This window comes from Neodiprion virginianus, chromosome 6, assembly GCF_021901495.1.
Source record: "Neodiprion virginianus isolate iyNeoVirg1 chromosome 6, iyNeoVirg1.1, whole genome shotgun sequence".
NCBI lineage: Eukaryota > Metazoa > Arthropoda > Insecta > Hymenoptera > Diprionidae > Neodiprion > Neodiprion virginianus.
The window spans coordinates 22,845,640-22,861,806 of NC_060882.1; the positions used below are offsets into that span (position 1 = coordinate 22,845,640).

General features: G+C 45.9%; 1 protein-coding gene across 6 annotated transcripts in view; it reads right to left on the minus strand.

The window, feature by feature from the left end:
* LOC124307594 (uncharacterized) overlaps window positions 1-16,167 on the minus strand; it is a 99,298-nt gene that overhangs the window by 6,689 nt on the left and 76,442 nt on the right. For all 6 annotated transcript variants that reach the window (XM_046769439.1, XM_046769438.1, XM_046769437.1 and 3 more), the window contains 10 exons: window positions 13,079-13,185; window positions 7,024-7,165; window positions 5,995-6,441; window positions 5,485-5,635; window positions 2,398-3,132; window positions 2,100-2,321; window positions 1,579-2,031; window positions 1,365-1,496; window positions 1,070-1,295; window positions 27-170 (listed from right to left, as the gene is read on the minus strand). In XM_046769439.1, coding sequence (XP_046625395.1) covers window positions 27-170; window positions 1,070-1,295; window positions 1,365-1,496; window positions 1,579-2,031; window positions 2,100-2,321; window positions 2,398-3,132; window positions 5,485-5,635; window positions 5,995-6,441; window positions 7,024-7,165; window positions 13,079-13,185 — 2,759 coding nt within the window. The remainder of the gene's footprint in view (window positions 1-26; window positions 171-1,069; window positions 1,296-1,364; window positions 1,497-1,578; window positions 2,032-2,099; window positions 2,322-2,397; window positions 3,133-5,484; window positions 5,636-5,994; window positions 6,442-7,023; window positions 7,166-13,078; window positions 13,186-16,167) is intronic.

A 16,167-nucleotide genomic window follows, 5' to 3' on the forward strand; every position in this document is an offset into this window, starting at 1 on the left:
CCTGGTCTAAGGTGGCAACAAGGTACCTTGGCGGCTCTCCCGTCGAAGCGGGGGATTTCGCTGGCGAAGAGGCTCTTCGAGACCCTCCATGCCTTCGGCTGTGTCGCTTTCATCCCCCCGGTCGCTGCTCATGGACCGTTGACGCAACGTTGCCTTGTCGTTCAGCGGCACTGTGTTTCCACCACAATCATTCATAATGGCGTTGTGACACGTGTTTTGCACGATTGTGTTAACAATGATTCAGTGTTCACATAATAATATCAATGCAGTAACAATGGAGTATCAGCCCCGTATAAGTGAGTCGTGTATGCGCGGCGATGTGGAGTCTGCAATTTCGCCATTCGTTAATGGCTCAATTATACCTCACATTGTCGTCCATGTCACTAAACCATTAGCGTTACTGGGTTGTTACGATCGAGTGTATCATTGCCGATAAATCAACCTCTCCGCTATACCTAACCAGTTATCCTCGCGACTTGAGACCTGGCCGTCGGACCATAAGTGATAAAACGTGATCTCTCCCTGGGTAATTGCTCAGGTAGCTATTACGGCTAAGTTAGTATAAAGTTGAGCGGAAAACGCGCGACGTTGACGGAAATGGAATTTTTACGCCAATGGCACGGAGCGTGGCAAGTGAAGTGAAATTTTTTTCATCATCCTTTTGTCAGCTGTGCGAAATGGGTTTTTGTCGTTCTTAGAATCCTCGGCCCTTATGCCCATAAAGCGACGAGCTTTATGGCAAGTGACCAGTCACTGTTATTTTACTGTGGGTAATTTTACGTCCGTTCTTGCCGCAGTATGGAAATTCATGTTATGTGACGCACGTAAAGTTCTGACCCCGTTACTACGTCGTGAACAGCGAGATAACGGCGGCAGCGGTACAACTAATCATTCGGATAATTTCACGATAGGGGAATGCAAAGAAACGGGTTATCGTGGATGAAATTTGATGCCTTTTGCAAGTTTACCGTGTAATCGAGAAATCTTTAGTCAGAAAACTTCTCCACCGCTACCGCTAGCCTGAAATATATTTGACGATAAATTAAAAACGGATCGAGGAGAAGCCTACCTTCGTTAACTTGGGATGTCACGAAGGTCTTGATGAGAGTGTCCGTCGTCTGCGTGTACAAGCTGAGGGCGTAACGAAGGCTCTGTAGCTCGGGTGATTTCTCGAGGAAATTCTTTTTCAGTCCATTTCCGCCAGCATGGAAATACTGCTTGATCGTGTCCAACGCCACGTCGAGCACAGCGCATTGTTTGGGCGACAAATTCTTCTCAACCTCCTTCGATATGTCCTGAAAAATCAAACTCATCGTGGCTCAGTATAAACGTAATTCGGGAGTTTCACAATAACTTGAGCTTACCATGACACCGCTGAGGGCATTTTTCACGTCTGGTTTACCGGCCATGTGATTTTTGAACAGCCTCGACATGTCTTCGATCTTCGCATTTGCAGCCAAGTTTTTTGCGTTGTCCGTCAGGTTCTTGAACATCATCTGAAACATCGAAACCAAGAGTCAGACTTCACGAGCTTTGGGGGTTCGACGCAAGCTTGAGTGCTACCGCATCGATGCTCACGCTCTTGTCGGTCATCGGTGGAAGAACGACGGTTTTTTCTAGAATCCTCATAACGATTTTCCAGAGCTCCTTGAGCAGCCTTTTCAGCACGGTCTTCTCGCAAGATTGGGCGTAAAGCGAAAGGCTGCCGTCGAGAAGAACCATCAACGGCCTCAGAACGTCGTCCGCTTCGACCGCAACTGCGTTCCTCTGGGCGGGTTGAGTGAGGGTAACTTGTCCCCCACCTTTGATGGCCAGAAGAAGGTCACCGAGTTCTCTGACAGAGGCTGTTATCCTCGGTTCCAAACTTTTGGCGAATAACATTGCGAGGTCGTCGAGAGCGCCATTAAGTTGTTGCTGAAGTTCTTTCAGGATGTTGGCAGCGTCTTCTTCAAGTTTCTCCCCTCCCATTGACTCAAACATCTTTTCGAGTTGAACCCGAAGCTGCTGGATGTTGTTCATGAGGATGCAAGCCTACGTGAGAAAGAAAATATGTCGTTACGGCACTTTAACAAGGTGAATCATTTTCCGCGGGCACTTACTATCCGTTCCTCCTTCAAGTGGCTCGGAAATTCCCTCTTGACGATGTCGGCGTACGCAACGAGGACCTTGACGATCGTCTTGGCGAACCTCTTCATGTACCTCTTCCATATCTCGGGATCGGGACACTCGAGTTTCGACACTACGTCGAAGCATTGGGTCAACTGCGTGAACACGTCGACCACCGAACAACTGAACAAGGCGTGTTCGCTGCTCCTTTGGAACTGGAAAAATGAAAGGTGAAAACTGAACATTCGGGATAATTCTCAGCACCGAGGCGAACGCTTCGAAAATCCTTACCGCGTCCTTTTGGTCGCGATTAAACGCCCCGTGGAGATACTCGAGTGACACGTCGTCGTTTTCGTTGAGCCACTGCATGACGAAGGGTTCGAACCAGGCGGGGTACTCGGGAACGGCCCCCTTGTACGGGGGAACATCCTTGACGTAGTTGGCGTGAAGCCACTTGACCTTGAAGTGGAGGTTCATGTACGCGGACGACTTGCACAACCTGTGCTGCTCGTGTTCCTCAAGGGCGTACTTCATGTCGACCGCAAACAGGGACCACATCGTAGCCGCCGATAGTTGACCGATATTCAACTCCTGGGGGAACTGATTGAGCACCGGTGCGTAGCTGTTCCTATCCTCGTCGATCACCGATACTATCAGGGCAATCAGCTTGTGCCAAAAGTCGAGTGAGTCCAACCGCGGTCCGTGATCCTCCGAGTCCCGTTTAGCCTCGTTGGGATCGACTTGGAACTCGCGATTGTACAACTCGTAGCAATTCTCGAACAAAAATTGGTACGTCGACCTCAGGCAGGCCTTCACGCAGTCCTTGACGACAGTGCTGGCTCGCGGGGGACTCGACAGCTCTTGCACTTTCATCCTGAAGAAGGTTATGCTCGTGAGGAGATCCACCGTACTTTTTAGATCCATCAGTTTTTCCTGGCTCGACGCTGGGAAGTTGTTCCGATACATCGACAAGTCTATCCTCAGGGAGTTGTGCAGCTGGTCTAGCAGTTTCACGAACTTTTCTTTCTGCAAACGATAAAATAATATCCTATACCAAGTTGTCGCGCCGTTCTATCATTCTATATTTTATCGACGATATACAACCGTAGAACAAGTCCAACTTCAAGCTTTATTCCGGAACTCTTCATCGCTTCTTATCGACTACCTTCGGCTCGGTATCCTACACCGCACCACGCTTACTTGTTTCTCGAAACGGATTTTTACCGATGAACAAATCGCCTTGAATCTAACAGATTCATAGAACTATGAATCTTGGTTGTAACTATTCATGGTTAAAATATGTTTTCGAGTTGCCTCAGTTGATGCATTATAGTTTGTAATCAGCACGGTAATGTTTTAATTACTCCGTAAAATAGGCTCTTTATATTACAAGATTTCAAATATTTCAGACTCCCGTTAAGATTTCCAAGACCTAACACAAGATTTCACCGAGATTTTCCCGAGATTTCTCAAGAATTTTCTATAACCATTAAGAATTCAAAGGGGTTTCCCGGTGTTTCTACAAGATTATACGATATTATTGAAATTTCGTTGGTCCCGGCAGAGTTTCACGGAATTTATATTCCAACGGTTATATCGATTCGATTTTGAAACTGTTCAATAGCGCTGTGCTGGAATTCGGGTTCTAATTAAAATGTACAATATACGACATTAAAATAATTTGATGAATCTGTTCATCGATACCGGCAGATGAAAAGGTCGGGAAATGTAAAATTTTCACCTCAACTAAATGAACACGACTTTAGTCCAGACGTTGAAATTAAAAGACGACGAGTCTGCTGTACACGGCCCATTGCACTGCATAATAGCGCACGATCTCTAAGGCTTCCGATACGAGACTCAAGGGATCAAGCTTGCCCAGACCGCGGCGGTGTAAAATGTATAGTGAGAATATCCGGTGAATCTTGATTTTCGCGGCAGCTGAGGTCGCGGTGGGTTGCCACATGGATTCGAAGAGGCAGAGTGCTGAATAGAACGGATTCAAAGGAGAGAGGGATCGGGATGAGGTGGAAATCGGAGCAAGGAAGGTGCGGTCGGATGAAGTTCCCGCAACACCTTATTCTCCATGCAAAGTTCACGAGAATTTTGCGGATCGTGGAATAGTCAGGTGCATTGTTTATGGCACCTTGCTGGCTGCCTGCCTTCGGCCGCGGCACGTGCACGAGAGTAAAGTGCAAAAGGGGAAAAAGTTACTACGAAGAGCAGGAGGAGGGAAGAAAGAGAACGAACAGATGAAAGGAAGGGGGGGAAAAACGTCTAGTCGGTATCACGAGAGAGCGAGGCAGGGCGGAGCTTGGTTATTTCTCGTCTTATAAATGGGCCCGATAGTCGAGGGACGCGATATCATCAATATGGATAAAACTTCGCCGTTGTCTCTGGGCGATGCCTCCCTTGACACATCTACTCGCGATCTCTTTAGCGCTGATTCAGACTCGGAGCGCACGGCGATTTGAGCGTGACTTTGTCCTCGTGAATCATCAATGGACCGGGACAGGTTCGCTTGATTGCGTCTGTAGTTTCTTGTAGTACGCCAATGTGTATATATCGAACGAAACATTGCATTCGACGCATCGAGTGAGTGTTGCCTCCATGTTTTACTCTTTGTAGCGCCAAAGCTCAAAATTTCAAAGCAGCGCTTTATCGCCGCGTTTCGCGTATATTTCTCCGAAAGAGCAGTAAAGATGCAGTTTCTGGTCATGATTTATTATCAGTGTTGTTACTACAGAAGTAAGAGTATCGGAGCTGACGCTTGTCGGCGATTCAATTTCTGTCAAGAATAATAACGGTAGAGTGGTTTTGTTATTCGATTCAAAATGTCGTATAATAAAATATTGACGAATCAATTTATTGATATGATTTTACCAATCCTGATGCCAGTTTGTTTCTGGAAAACCTTGAGAGCTGTTCTTAAACTTAACGGTTTACACGAAGATATGCGTATGAAACCGCGGGTTTCAACCTTACGCTATTACAATTGGTGGAAAGGTCTGCGCTTGACATGTTTTACAAGGGTCAGATTATACATCTGTTTCCATGCAACGGGAGTTCAAAAGGTCGAATTAGGTCGATTTCCTCAGTCGGTACACATTGCAAACGTAATCAAGGATCGAGTTATATATGCAAATATGAAACGTTGGAACCACGGACAGTCGAATCACTCAAGACCGCGGTGTTTGTTTATTAATCCGCTTCGCACTGCAAAAGATACTCAATCAAAATCTGTAACTTCTTAGGTAAGCAGGGTGCGGAATTCCGGTCGACGAATCAGCAGCGTCGTTTGTCTTGCAGGTTAACATACTGACATGAAAAAAACCATACACGTATCTCATCCTGGAAACTCTAATTCTACAAACTCACCCCGAAGTTGCTGGCAGCAAATCTATCACTCGCCGAGACTGCGGAGCTCGCTGTTGTGTGGGCATAGTAGGCGTTTATGTTGGCCAACAAAGTTGACATCACTGCGGGAACACCCGGGCAAAGGTACTTCGTTGACAGACAATGAAAGTGGCTGAAATTAAATCATACATAAGCTCCTCGATAGAGATAGATAGAGAGAGAGCGACATCAACCGAAGTTGAACAACGTGAGATCCAGACGAACCGACCAAATTACACAAGTGTCATTAAACATTTTCGTAATCAGATTCGTTTCCCATTAATTTGCCAAAGACATCGTTTCAAAAGCTGGCACACCACCGTGTATTGCCTTTGCAGTCCTCGTTTATCATAAATTCACGGTATCGTGAGTCTGGTACCAACGCAATCATCAAAGTTGAAAGCTGGCATTTGAAATTATGCTACGGATACATGTTGCGGAATACAACTAGATAACGTATCGACAGGGTGTTACGGAGTATTTCACACTTACGTCATAGCCTGGTAGATGCTCTCGATGCCGTACCGCATTGCGAATTCATCAACCAGCTCTTCACCGGATGGATCAAAGTATATTTTCCACGCGTCGTCACCCTTGGCTTGTGGAAGAGTAACAATGCCGCCGTTCTCCTCGCACAGACTGTGAAACAAGTTTTCGTGAAGGCAGGTGTACTGCACGTGGTAAGGGGCGACCTTCTCCTCGCCTTTGATTTCCACGCTTATGTGCAACCGGATGGCACCTGAGACCGCGCTTTTATCAGTCCTTTTCTCGAGGTTGTACCATACGTCCATTTCACCACTTAGCGTCCGGACTTCGATGATGGTTTGTCCGAGGAAATCGTCGCTCTCGCGAGTCAGTTTTTGCCTTAGCTTCGACTTGAGGTCGTTGTCCTCGTCCCATACCCTCACCTTTATGCGATCCGACGAATTGTGACACTCGCTGTGCAGGCGGAAACAAACAATGGATTTTACGATTTTGTTCGTACGATGAATTGTCCGATTTCGTATCAATAATGTCATCGCGATACGCGGAACCGCCGCATATTTCGTCTTGTTTTGGACCGTCGAAGTTACATGCGATTGCGCTGTTATACCGCACTGTTATTTCAACACTAAAACTTGTAAAGACGTATTTGTACAGCTCGAGGGATGCAAACGCTTCGCTAATATCTTCCAAGTTTGTACAGAGCGGAGGATTCGTATTGAAGGGGATGAAAACGTTGCTGTGAACTGGCTGGTACAAACAATTTCAAGTTTGACATTACGGTGAAAAGTTTAAATTGACTTAAAAATTTCACTACATGCTTAAGCAGCGCCCGCGGGTAAATAACTATGAGGAATCCCTTGCCTTTTCACGATCGGATGCCACTACGACGACGGGCTCTAAGATCGAGCGGATGAAAGGCGAAGGAGATTGAGAAGGGAAATGAATAAAAAAAAAGAAAAAAAATCGAAGATAAATGAGAAAAACCGTTCGCGACTTTTGTCGTCAACCGCCCGGTCCTGCATTCAATTTACTTACAAGTAGAACTTTTCATTCCAGACTGGATTCAGTTCTTGCGGCATCGTTCTCGTCCGTTTCTTCACCTTGCCAACTTGCACGGTAACGTAGGGGTCCGATGTGCCACTCTTGTCTTTCGCAATCAACCCCTGAGCGCAAATCACTGTGAAAGAAGTTTTACAACGTGAGTACTGGCTTGTCACGTTCCCCCTTTCACCAACGTCGGTCGGTTAAATGTCAAGAGGAGAGTGTAGATGTGTCAAGATTCGTAAAAAGCAAACGGTGAGTGCTTTCCTCCCACTTGCTCGTTCCGTGAATCGAAAAAAAGTACGAATTGTGCAATTTTATTTTCCGAATCAAATTCCATTTAATTATCTGGGTCTCGACTTAACGGGGACGTGAAATCGATCAGCGAGCTGTGGAAACGGCCGTACCAAAAGAATGTCCTCAGCTTCTTCCATTGGCGTATGCATGTACGCGATAGGTCAGCTATCAGGTTAGTGGAAGTTTACGGCGCCGAGTCGCGTGCGAAAAATTTCAAGCTTCAAAGAGTAGAGGCGTTTCCGTGTAGGTACTCAAGGATTTCATGGATATGCGTGATTAGACGGTCGTATAAAGATAGGAATCTCGACACGGTGTACTCGAAGAGCTGACAACATGTGAACGAAGATAGGCCAGAGGGGTCAGCCGTCGATAGTTTGGTCCTGGAATTTCCGACCTGGGTTATCCTGAAGGGCGGATGACCGTGGGACGCGTTACTCGCGGATTACATTTACACGGGGAAAGCTGATATTTTGTTGAATTTTTCAGACGCGATTCGTCATTCCAACCTTCCCCAGATCGATCTTGAATGTTTCAGTGGGGGGAGGAAAAGTACAGTCTGTCTGTCCGTCGAAACTGAGAGACGTAGAGTTTGACGATATAACGTCGCCGTTGAAATGATTAAATTCTCAGTCCGCATTCCGTCGGGTCGTAGGTGGGAAATTTTATCATAGAATTTAGAGTCGAGGGCACTCGTCTTCCGTACAAGGTCAGCGCGTATATTAGGTACGATATCAAGGTTGTTGTTTTCATTTTTCATTTCTTTTTATCTTTCTTGTGAAACGTGTCGATGGTGTGACGAATCAAACATGCATTAGCTTTCAGGGATGTTGTCGTGCGTTCGTTATTCGTGTTATTGATTGTTATAATAGCAGCCACGATGCAAGCGTGCATTGTAAGCGCGATAATTGTTACACGTGCGGTGATATGGACGCAGCCACACAGACGGACAAATCAACATACAATTATTATACATAATTTATATCATTATACACGATAGTCGGACTGCCGTATTACCAGACACACATGCTCATGCTACAAACGGTTTGTCCGCCATTGGTGGGAAGGGCCAGAATTATCCTTGGTCGATGAGTGTGAGATAATTTATTCCTACCCTAAATGCGACAAAGAATTGTTCAGAGTTCTTTTCTTTTTCCTGTTTCTAATTTTCTCTTACACTCGTGCTCGGCGCGTGTGTGCGTGTGCGCTCCACCGCATCATTACGTGACAATCGTACAACGTACCCGTGACTTATTGTTAGGGGTGAGATTATTTTTCAATTTCAACATTTGCCCAATTACTTTTTTCCTCTTATTATTTCCATCTCGTTCTTTCACTCCGTCGTTCCGATTTACGTTCGAAATATTCACAATTATATTACGGTTCGTTCATCGGTAAATCATAATATTAAAAGCTCGCAAAAGCACACGCGAGTCGCACACAGTTGCGAGTGACGGAGGTATGTATGTATATATATATATATGTATATACATGTATACATATATACACACTGTAGTACATACATATTCAAGAGGGTGAGTAATTTAGTCGAGCCACGAAATCAAGCGAAATGCACGAGTCGCGAGTTTAATGGACGAGCTTTTCGATTTCAAAGTACAACTGTTCAAACATACTTTTCACATTCAAGGGTTGACTCGTCGCGACGTATTACGTTATACCCGCCCTCTCGACACGTACACAGTGCCGTCTAATTTTTTTCACAGCGAAGGAGTGAATTAGGGTATATAAATGAAATATCTGTCCGCGTGTTGCGTGGCCGTCTTTGTCGGGTTATAGCGGCAAGTCGAGAACTACAATCCTTCGGCCGAAGGTGTTTGCACGCCACGTTACGTCGTATGAATAAATAGGCCTATAGGCGTGAAAGATCGTGTTCTGGGTCTGATTCGTATTAGTATGGGCGATAAAACCGTCCCGGTACAACGGAGCATATATATGGACATCGTTCAACCGAGCGTCCGAGCGTGAGTCGAAATACAGGAGCTCAGGTCGTGTCCAATCGATACAAAGGGTACAGCATTGCAATAATTTATTCCCTGGCCGCCACGTCTGCGTTATTCTAATTCCCGAGAAGCTTTATCAGGAGATAAAAGCCCAGCCGGACGGCGTAAGCTCTCCAGCTCCAGTTTGCTTCAGGCCGAAGAAGGGTTTCCAACCAGGACTTCGGAGTGCCTTTTCCAGTTTCGAGCACTTTTTTCCCGTCCTTTTCGTTTCTTTTCATTTTCTCGCTTCTCTCGCAATTTCTACCGAGTATTTCGATCACGATCGCAGGTGGATATCCTTCTCTCGCTCTTTCTTTCTGCATACCCGAATAAATCTGTCAAACGAATACTGGAGCGTTATTTTCACGGAGTCACCCGACCGATTCGCTATTTCGAGTCGGGTTTCGTCAAGCGCGGAATTACTGCAGCTCGCGGGTCCTTCGACGCTGCGCAATGTAGTTTTAATTTTCGCCTAGGGAATCAAGAGATTTGATTACTGGGGCGGAAGCGGATGCGGAAATGGAAACGGTGCCAACTGTTGCCCTCACACCGCCTGCCGCACGCCGCCTCATCGCTCCCGCTTGCGGAAGTTCGACGTTTCGAAGTTTCGATTGAAAATGAATGGACAAGGATGACAAACGGACAATATCGGATCTTTAGGTTTAGAATTACGAGTTCATTTGTCATCGGCAGGCTTGATCCATTGTTCCCAATGCCACGTGGAATATCTTCGCCCCGACCAGCGAGCTTCTTGGAGAGGGATCAGCTGCCGGAATTGATATATGTATATACATGTATAGTTGCAATTTCATCTCCAACACCGGTGCGGACGACTAGCTTCCGAATTGGCGTTCAAACTTAACTCAGATTCTGTGAATTCGGTATTTTCCGCGAGAAAATCATTTCGCATCACCGTTTTCGTCATTAAAATAAAATCTCATCTCGGAATCATTCGACAACGCAAATGAATATATCATTGTACAAATAAAACTCGCGTTACAAAAATGAATAATTTTCTTTTACTGCTCGAGTTAGCATAAACGTGCCGACGTGGAGTTGACGTAATATGACGTGTAGAAATAAAAAACCAACTCGAGCATAGCTTTGCGGGAATCGTATATAAAATATTCGGATATGCGAAGCTGGAGTTGACACGGAAGAACGTAAAAGGCGCGTAAAAAATCACAGCGTAAGTCCTGATGCCGCAGGTTTCTTATACCTACGATAATGTGAAAGTTACTGCGTGGTTTTGTGAAAATGCGAGAACGCATCTGATGTTACATTCGCGAAATGCTTCTCGAGCTGTCGGACGACGTTGTCATTATAATTCCCGTCACATCCGAAAATTTATCATCAGGAAATTACTCATACTTTATTCGTATATCAAATATAGATTTAGGCTAAGCTGTCAATGCGGAAAATATGCGAAACGCCGTAACTTGTTCGCCCAGCGCGATTCGACGAGCTGACAGGAAGGCGCGGGAAAAGTTTCCCGGCGTTATAAAGGGACTTGAAATTGGCTGAAATTGGTAAAATTTTTGCGGCTTAAGTGAGCCCCGAAGGGGTTACTACATCGATTTCTAACCACTTTTCGTAATCACCGGCAATAGCAGACGTTGAGCGTGCCGATATTGCATACCTACGCTGTTGGGAAACGATTATTCACCCCTGTTGTGAATCACGCGTTGATTTTTTTCCTGCGGTAAAGGTGTTCATCGAAAAAAAAAAAAAAATACACCGATATGGAACTCTGCGTGGATTTATGTACATATCGTGCAATTTGATAATCCGACAGCGACGTGACGCGACGGGTCGTTACCTCGGTGTGGCTCACTATTGTAATCGATGGAAGCAAGAACGCGATAGTTGACACGACGAAGGTGAAACCGAATCGAAGAGGTTTGAGCATTTCGAAAGAGAAAGATGCAATATATCTTTCACAGTGTTCAGCTCTTTCGTATAACTTCCTACGCGCTACCGCAGGCATTGAACTTTTCTCATTTTCAAATCAAATTTCAGCATTTTTATAAATTCTCATAAGTGAACTTGTGTGAAAGTGTGGTTATCCTTATACTTGGTGCAAATTTTTGCGGAGGGATATGAAAGCTGTTTTCCGACGACCGATTTCTCCGGTCTACTGAAAATTACACCGTTCGCCCGCAGGTACATGTTGAATTTGTTTCTAAAAACTGGGGCACACCATGGCGTGTGAACAATCGGCGATTACTCGCGGTGAATCGAATTGAATGGAATTTAAAACCGCCCTATCAGCAACCGCGGCTAAAGATATAGCGAAATCGGTGAGTCTGTAATAATAATAGGAAAACGGAACGGACAGGAGTCCAGATCCAAGCCGAAGGATCGAATCGCGAATGAATCAGAGGAAAAACGACATAATGGGCTTAACAGGGTAGCTCGAATCCGGCTCTGAGGAGCGTAAGAGGTGGAGCTGGTGGGGTGCCGAGGGGTGAAAGAGAGGAATGCTCGTCGGGGGTTCGGAGGGGCGAGGAGGGGGGCGAAAGTGTGGGTGGCACCGTGCTCGGATGTACGTTGAACTATCGATCTTTTCAAACTCACACAAATGAAGCGCGTGCAGGTCGGTCGGAAGCCGGGGGGGAGTTTTCACGAGCTTGAAGGTTCACGTAACCGCGTGGATCCTTTTTGTTACCTCCGGCACTTCATCACGGATTTTCCAATTTTTTTACCAACTTTTTTTTTCTATCTTCCACCCCGTATTTAGCTTTCGTTATTCCTCAGTCTTACCGTGGCAGTGAATCCCCGAAAGCTGCAAGTCTCATCCGCGCTGTCCTGGCTTCACTGAAATTTGAAAAAACCGCGCTTGCAACCGACCGAGGCAACTTCAGCTTGATCGATCGCTCTTCAACGAGCAACGCGAATGGCGAAACGTCGACGGATCAACGGCATACCGGAGTTTAATTAATTACCGTAATATGCGTCGCGTTTGTGCCGGTGCTTCAAGGTAAAACTAACCGGAGGAAGTCTCCTTGGTCTGATCGAAAATTTATAAGGAAGACTGACGAGGTACAAGGCGTTAGTCCCGAGAGGGAATCAAAGTCAACTTTGATGTCAGCATCGGCGATACGCGAAAATCCTCAAAGATGTGTGTTACAACGCCCTATCGATGAAGTTAGCTCGTAGAATTTTCACCGTATTTATTTGTGAAACGTAATAACTCTAATGGAGTTTCGGACTTCCAAGTAATATGCTTGCATGCTTTACACGCTCGAGTACTCTCCGGGGGCTCGTGGGAGGGTAATTTAACGATCGGTTATCCCCCTGAACTTCGCGCTAAGCACATTGAAAAAATTATCTTGAACGTTCCACCAATTCTTTATTTAATTGATTACTAATTTTGTGTCGCGCTTTTGCTCCGTCATGTGTCAGTGTAAATCTTGTGAATAAAAAGTCGACAACCGTGTGGCGAGCCCGAACTATCAGCTGTGATTCCGACCCAGGTCTCAGTCGCTCGGTTTACCATGTCGCACCTGATAATGACCTAATAATGCTCAGGGTACAAACTACGATCACGAGAACGGTTTTATCGTCAGTTTATCGAAGTCGTGTATCGGAGTTTCAAATTTGAAAAAAAAATAAAAAATATGTCGGTAGCCAGTTTGTGTCGTTTTGAAGTAATCCAGGTCAGTGTAGGTTGAATAGTTGTTAGAAGGCATCGAAATTGAGATGAAAATTAGATCCAAGATGAAGATTAGAGTCAAGCTTAATTCGAAGATCACCTGTGATGGCAATTTTGCAGGACCACTTGCTAGTCCCCTCCAGAACGATTTCCTCGGCCTGTTCGAGGGTGTCTATGTGCGTGTCGGGGTCCACTGAAAAGGTGGTGCTGAAAAGAATAATTTACTTGTCATCTAACATTCATTTACCTCAATTTAAAAATCCCTTTCTCACTTTTCCTGACGAGGACTTAGCCGCTCTCGACGATCGCCAGCATCAGGTTGATATCGGTGATGTTTACGCTGCGGGAGGGGGAGATGCACAGATATCTTTGCAAGTAGTTAGCCGAGAACGATGTCGTCGAGGTTGTTAATGGGAAAAATTGAATTCCGCATGATCGGAGGCGACACGGCGACACCTACTTACAGTGTCCGGAATATAACCGTCTAGACATCGTTCCTGCACGAACATCAGCACAACATCGATATACAGCCGACATACACAGGTGCCCGTATAAAAGTATATTCGCTTGAAAATGAATCGTAGATCGTAGAAACAGATGAAGAGAAATTACGTAATCAATCAACCCCTGGCGGACAACGCCTGCAGCAGTAATTATCAATCAATCATTTGGCGCTTTCATCGGGTTTCAATGCAGGTTTTGTAAGTGGGTATTGGTTATAATGCTCGCACACGAAGGTATGCGAAACAAGCGTCACACGTCACGTCGTGGCTTCGCGACACGGCGATGTGATTATTACGGATCGACGATTTGCGAATATCTATTTCCCGTACCTCGATGGCTCGCGCTTGATACACGTTATACCCACAACAGGCCCACAACAGGCGCCTCGCGTTTAACTCCAACTTTTTACCCGGCCCGATTAGCCACGGCTCAAGGCGCGAGTGTCGGTCAATAGGTGCAGCTACATCATTACCGGTAAAATGCCGTGGTGAACACCAGGCCGCTTTATACAAAAAGGTCAGTTTACCAGATAGGCTTTATATTATACACTCACGCATTTGTAACAACGGCCTGCACGCAGCCTGCGGCGAGGTGATTTTGGTAAATCGGATATTATAGCGCCCCTATTTTTCGGAGCAAAGAGCTTTTACGTGTAACTTTTCGTCGCCCAACATCGTTCGCTAATGTCCGTTGAATCTGAAATTCCATAACCTTGTTTCCTGCACCGCTGGTCCTATGTGACATCGTGTGCGAATACCTTCTCCAACATTCTAGAAGATATCAAATTTATGTCCAGACGATCTCGCGCAACGGAGTGCAACCAATACCAACGCGCTACGTTCGCGTAGCGCGATATTCGACGATCGATATTTAGCGGAATACGCCGACCAGGGTTCATGAAACGTAAAAAATATTCCGCCAAAAACTCGACTCCGGTAGTTGTTCCGCCTGCGCGATTAAACGACAACGGCTGCTGTTCTCCGCGCTCGAGAGGAAACATCTCGCGTCTTGAATGTCGGGGTAATGCACGTTGCGGTGTGTTCCTGGCATCGACCGAACCAACACAGGCGAGAACGCGGGGTGGTAGCCACTTAACGGGATACCAGAAACATCGAGTACGAAGGTCTTCTATTTTTTTGTCGACTCGATCCCGAAGACCTCGGGAGGTGGCTCGGCGTACTCGCCGAGGAAAAGCCACCACCTGGGCACACTCCCAAAGCGGTTCGACCACCTGTTATCTGCACAATTAGGAAATTAGCATTACCCACTCTTGGCTGGCATCGGCGGTGGTCTAACGATTAACCGCGCTGTCACGAGTGCACGCCTCGTAGACGAGGCGTGAAAGATAGACCTCCCTGCAGTTGAATAAGAGTAGGTATGTGGATACTTGTTGCTGCCCGGTTGGTGGCTGGCTGCCAACTCGCCTTCGTGTTATGTCCGACGAAATAATTGTTACGGTAAGAACCGACGCTAAGTGAACGAAAATTACCGCCGCCTTAGTCCAGCCGCAGATGTGAAACGTCGGACCGCAAAAGAGGCAGATTACAATTTAAGAACGGGTGATCACGTGTTCTATACCTTCGCGCTGGTCGATGGATGTTGATGTTTTTACACCCGGTGACCTAAATGAATTTTCGATCAAAGCTAGACAGCGAAAGAATGAATTCTTGACTCTGCGTAACTTTGACGCGGCATGATTACTTCATATACAACTGATGTCTTTTCATCCGGTAGAAATGCGCGGAACGAACTTGGTCGGGAACTAGTTCTCGGCAAGATGCAGCCAGAGTTTGAAGAGAAAGAAATTCGACCGAAGAAGACTGAAATGCGACCAACGAGCATGATGGAGTGGAGTAGCAACGTGCAAGAAAAACGATGGCGCTTCTTGTGTTCGGGGTGCAGGCGTGGCTTTCCTCGGCTCTCGCTGATGCTATCCTTTACAATAATTGCTTTTAAAGCCAGCGTGTATTCCGTCGTCTGCTGTTGGTACGTACCAACGCGGAATACGTGCCGTGCATGCACGCTTATGCATGCCTGATACGAAGAAAGAAGCATTAAGGTCTTGCATTTGCGTTTCTAAGCTTTCCCCGGATCGTATTGCGTCTAATGCCGTTCTGCTGTGAGTCAACAAAGACGGCGGATCCTCACTTTGCACCGATCCGCGATCAGTCGGTCCCCGTTGGAGTATTTCTGTCATTCAGCCAATCGAAGGTTCTACAACGTTCGGTGTTATAATCGTAAATCTACGCTCCGATAACCGTACGTGCCCGAACGATTCTAAAATAGCTGTTAGCAAGGAAAAAATTTCCAATTTCCAATCCCAAGCACACGAACAGTGTAAGTACGTATCATATCCGACAATTTCCTACACTTGGTACTTTTTCTCTTCACATTGAGCTGCGTATTTTGAACGGCAACATCTCTTTTGTCGATGAACGGTAATTGACTCGATATCCAACCCCTTTGTGACATCCAAACTCTGTCTCGTGAGATACTTATCGTCTGAATGGAGTTTTGTTTGAAAGGGGGCTAATCACGCGGTTTATCAAAGTCGGGAGAAATTTTAATGAATTGCAATTAGTGAAATTACCGTGAAATTTAAATCGTCCTAAAATAAAAAAAAACATCTAAACAGAAAATACCCACGTGCGTCGCAGAGTGGGTACTTTGGTTCGTTCGTACTTG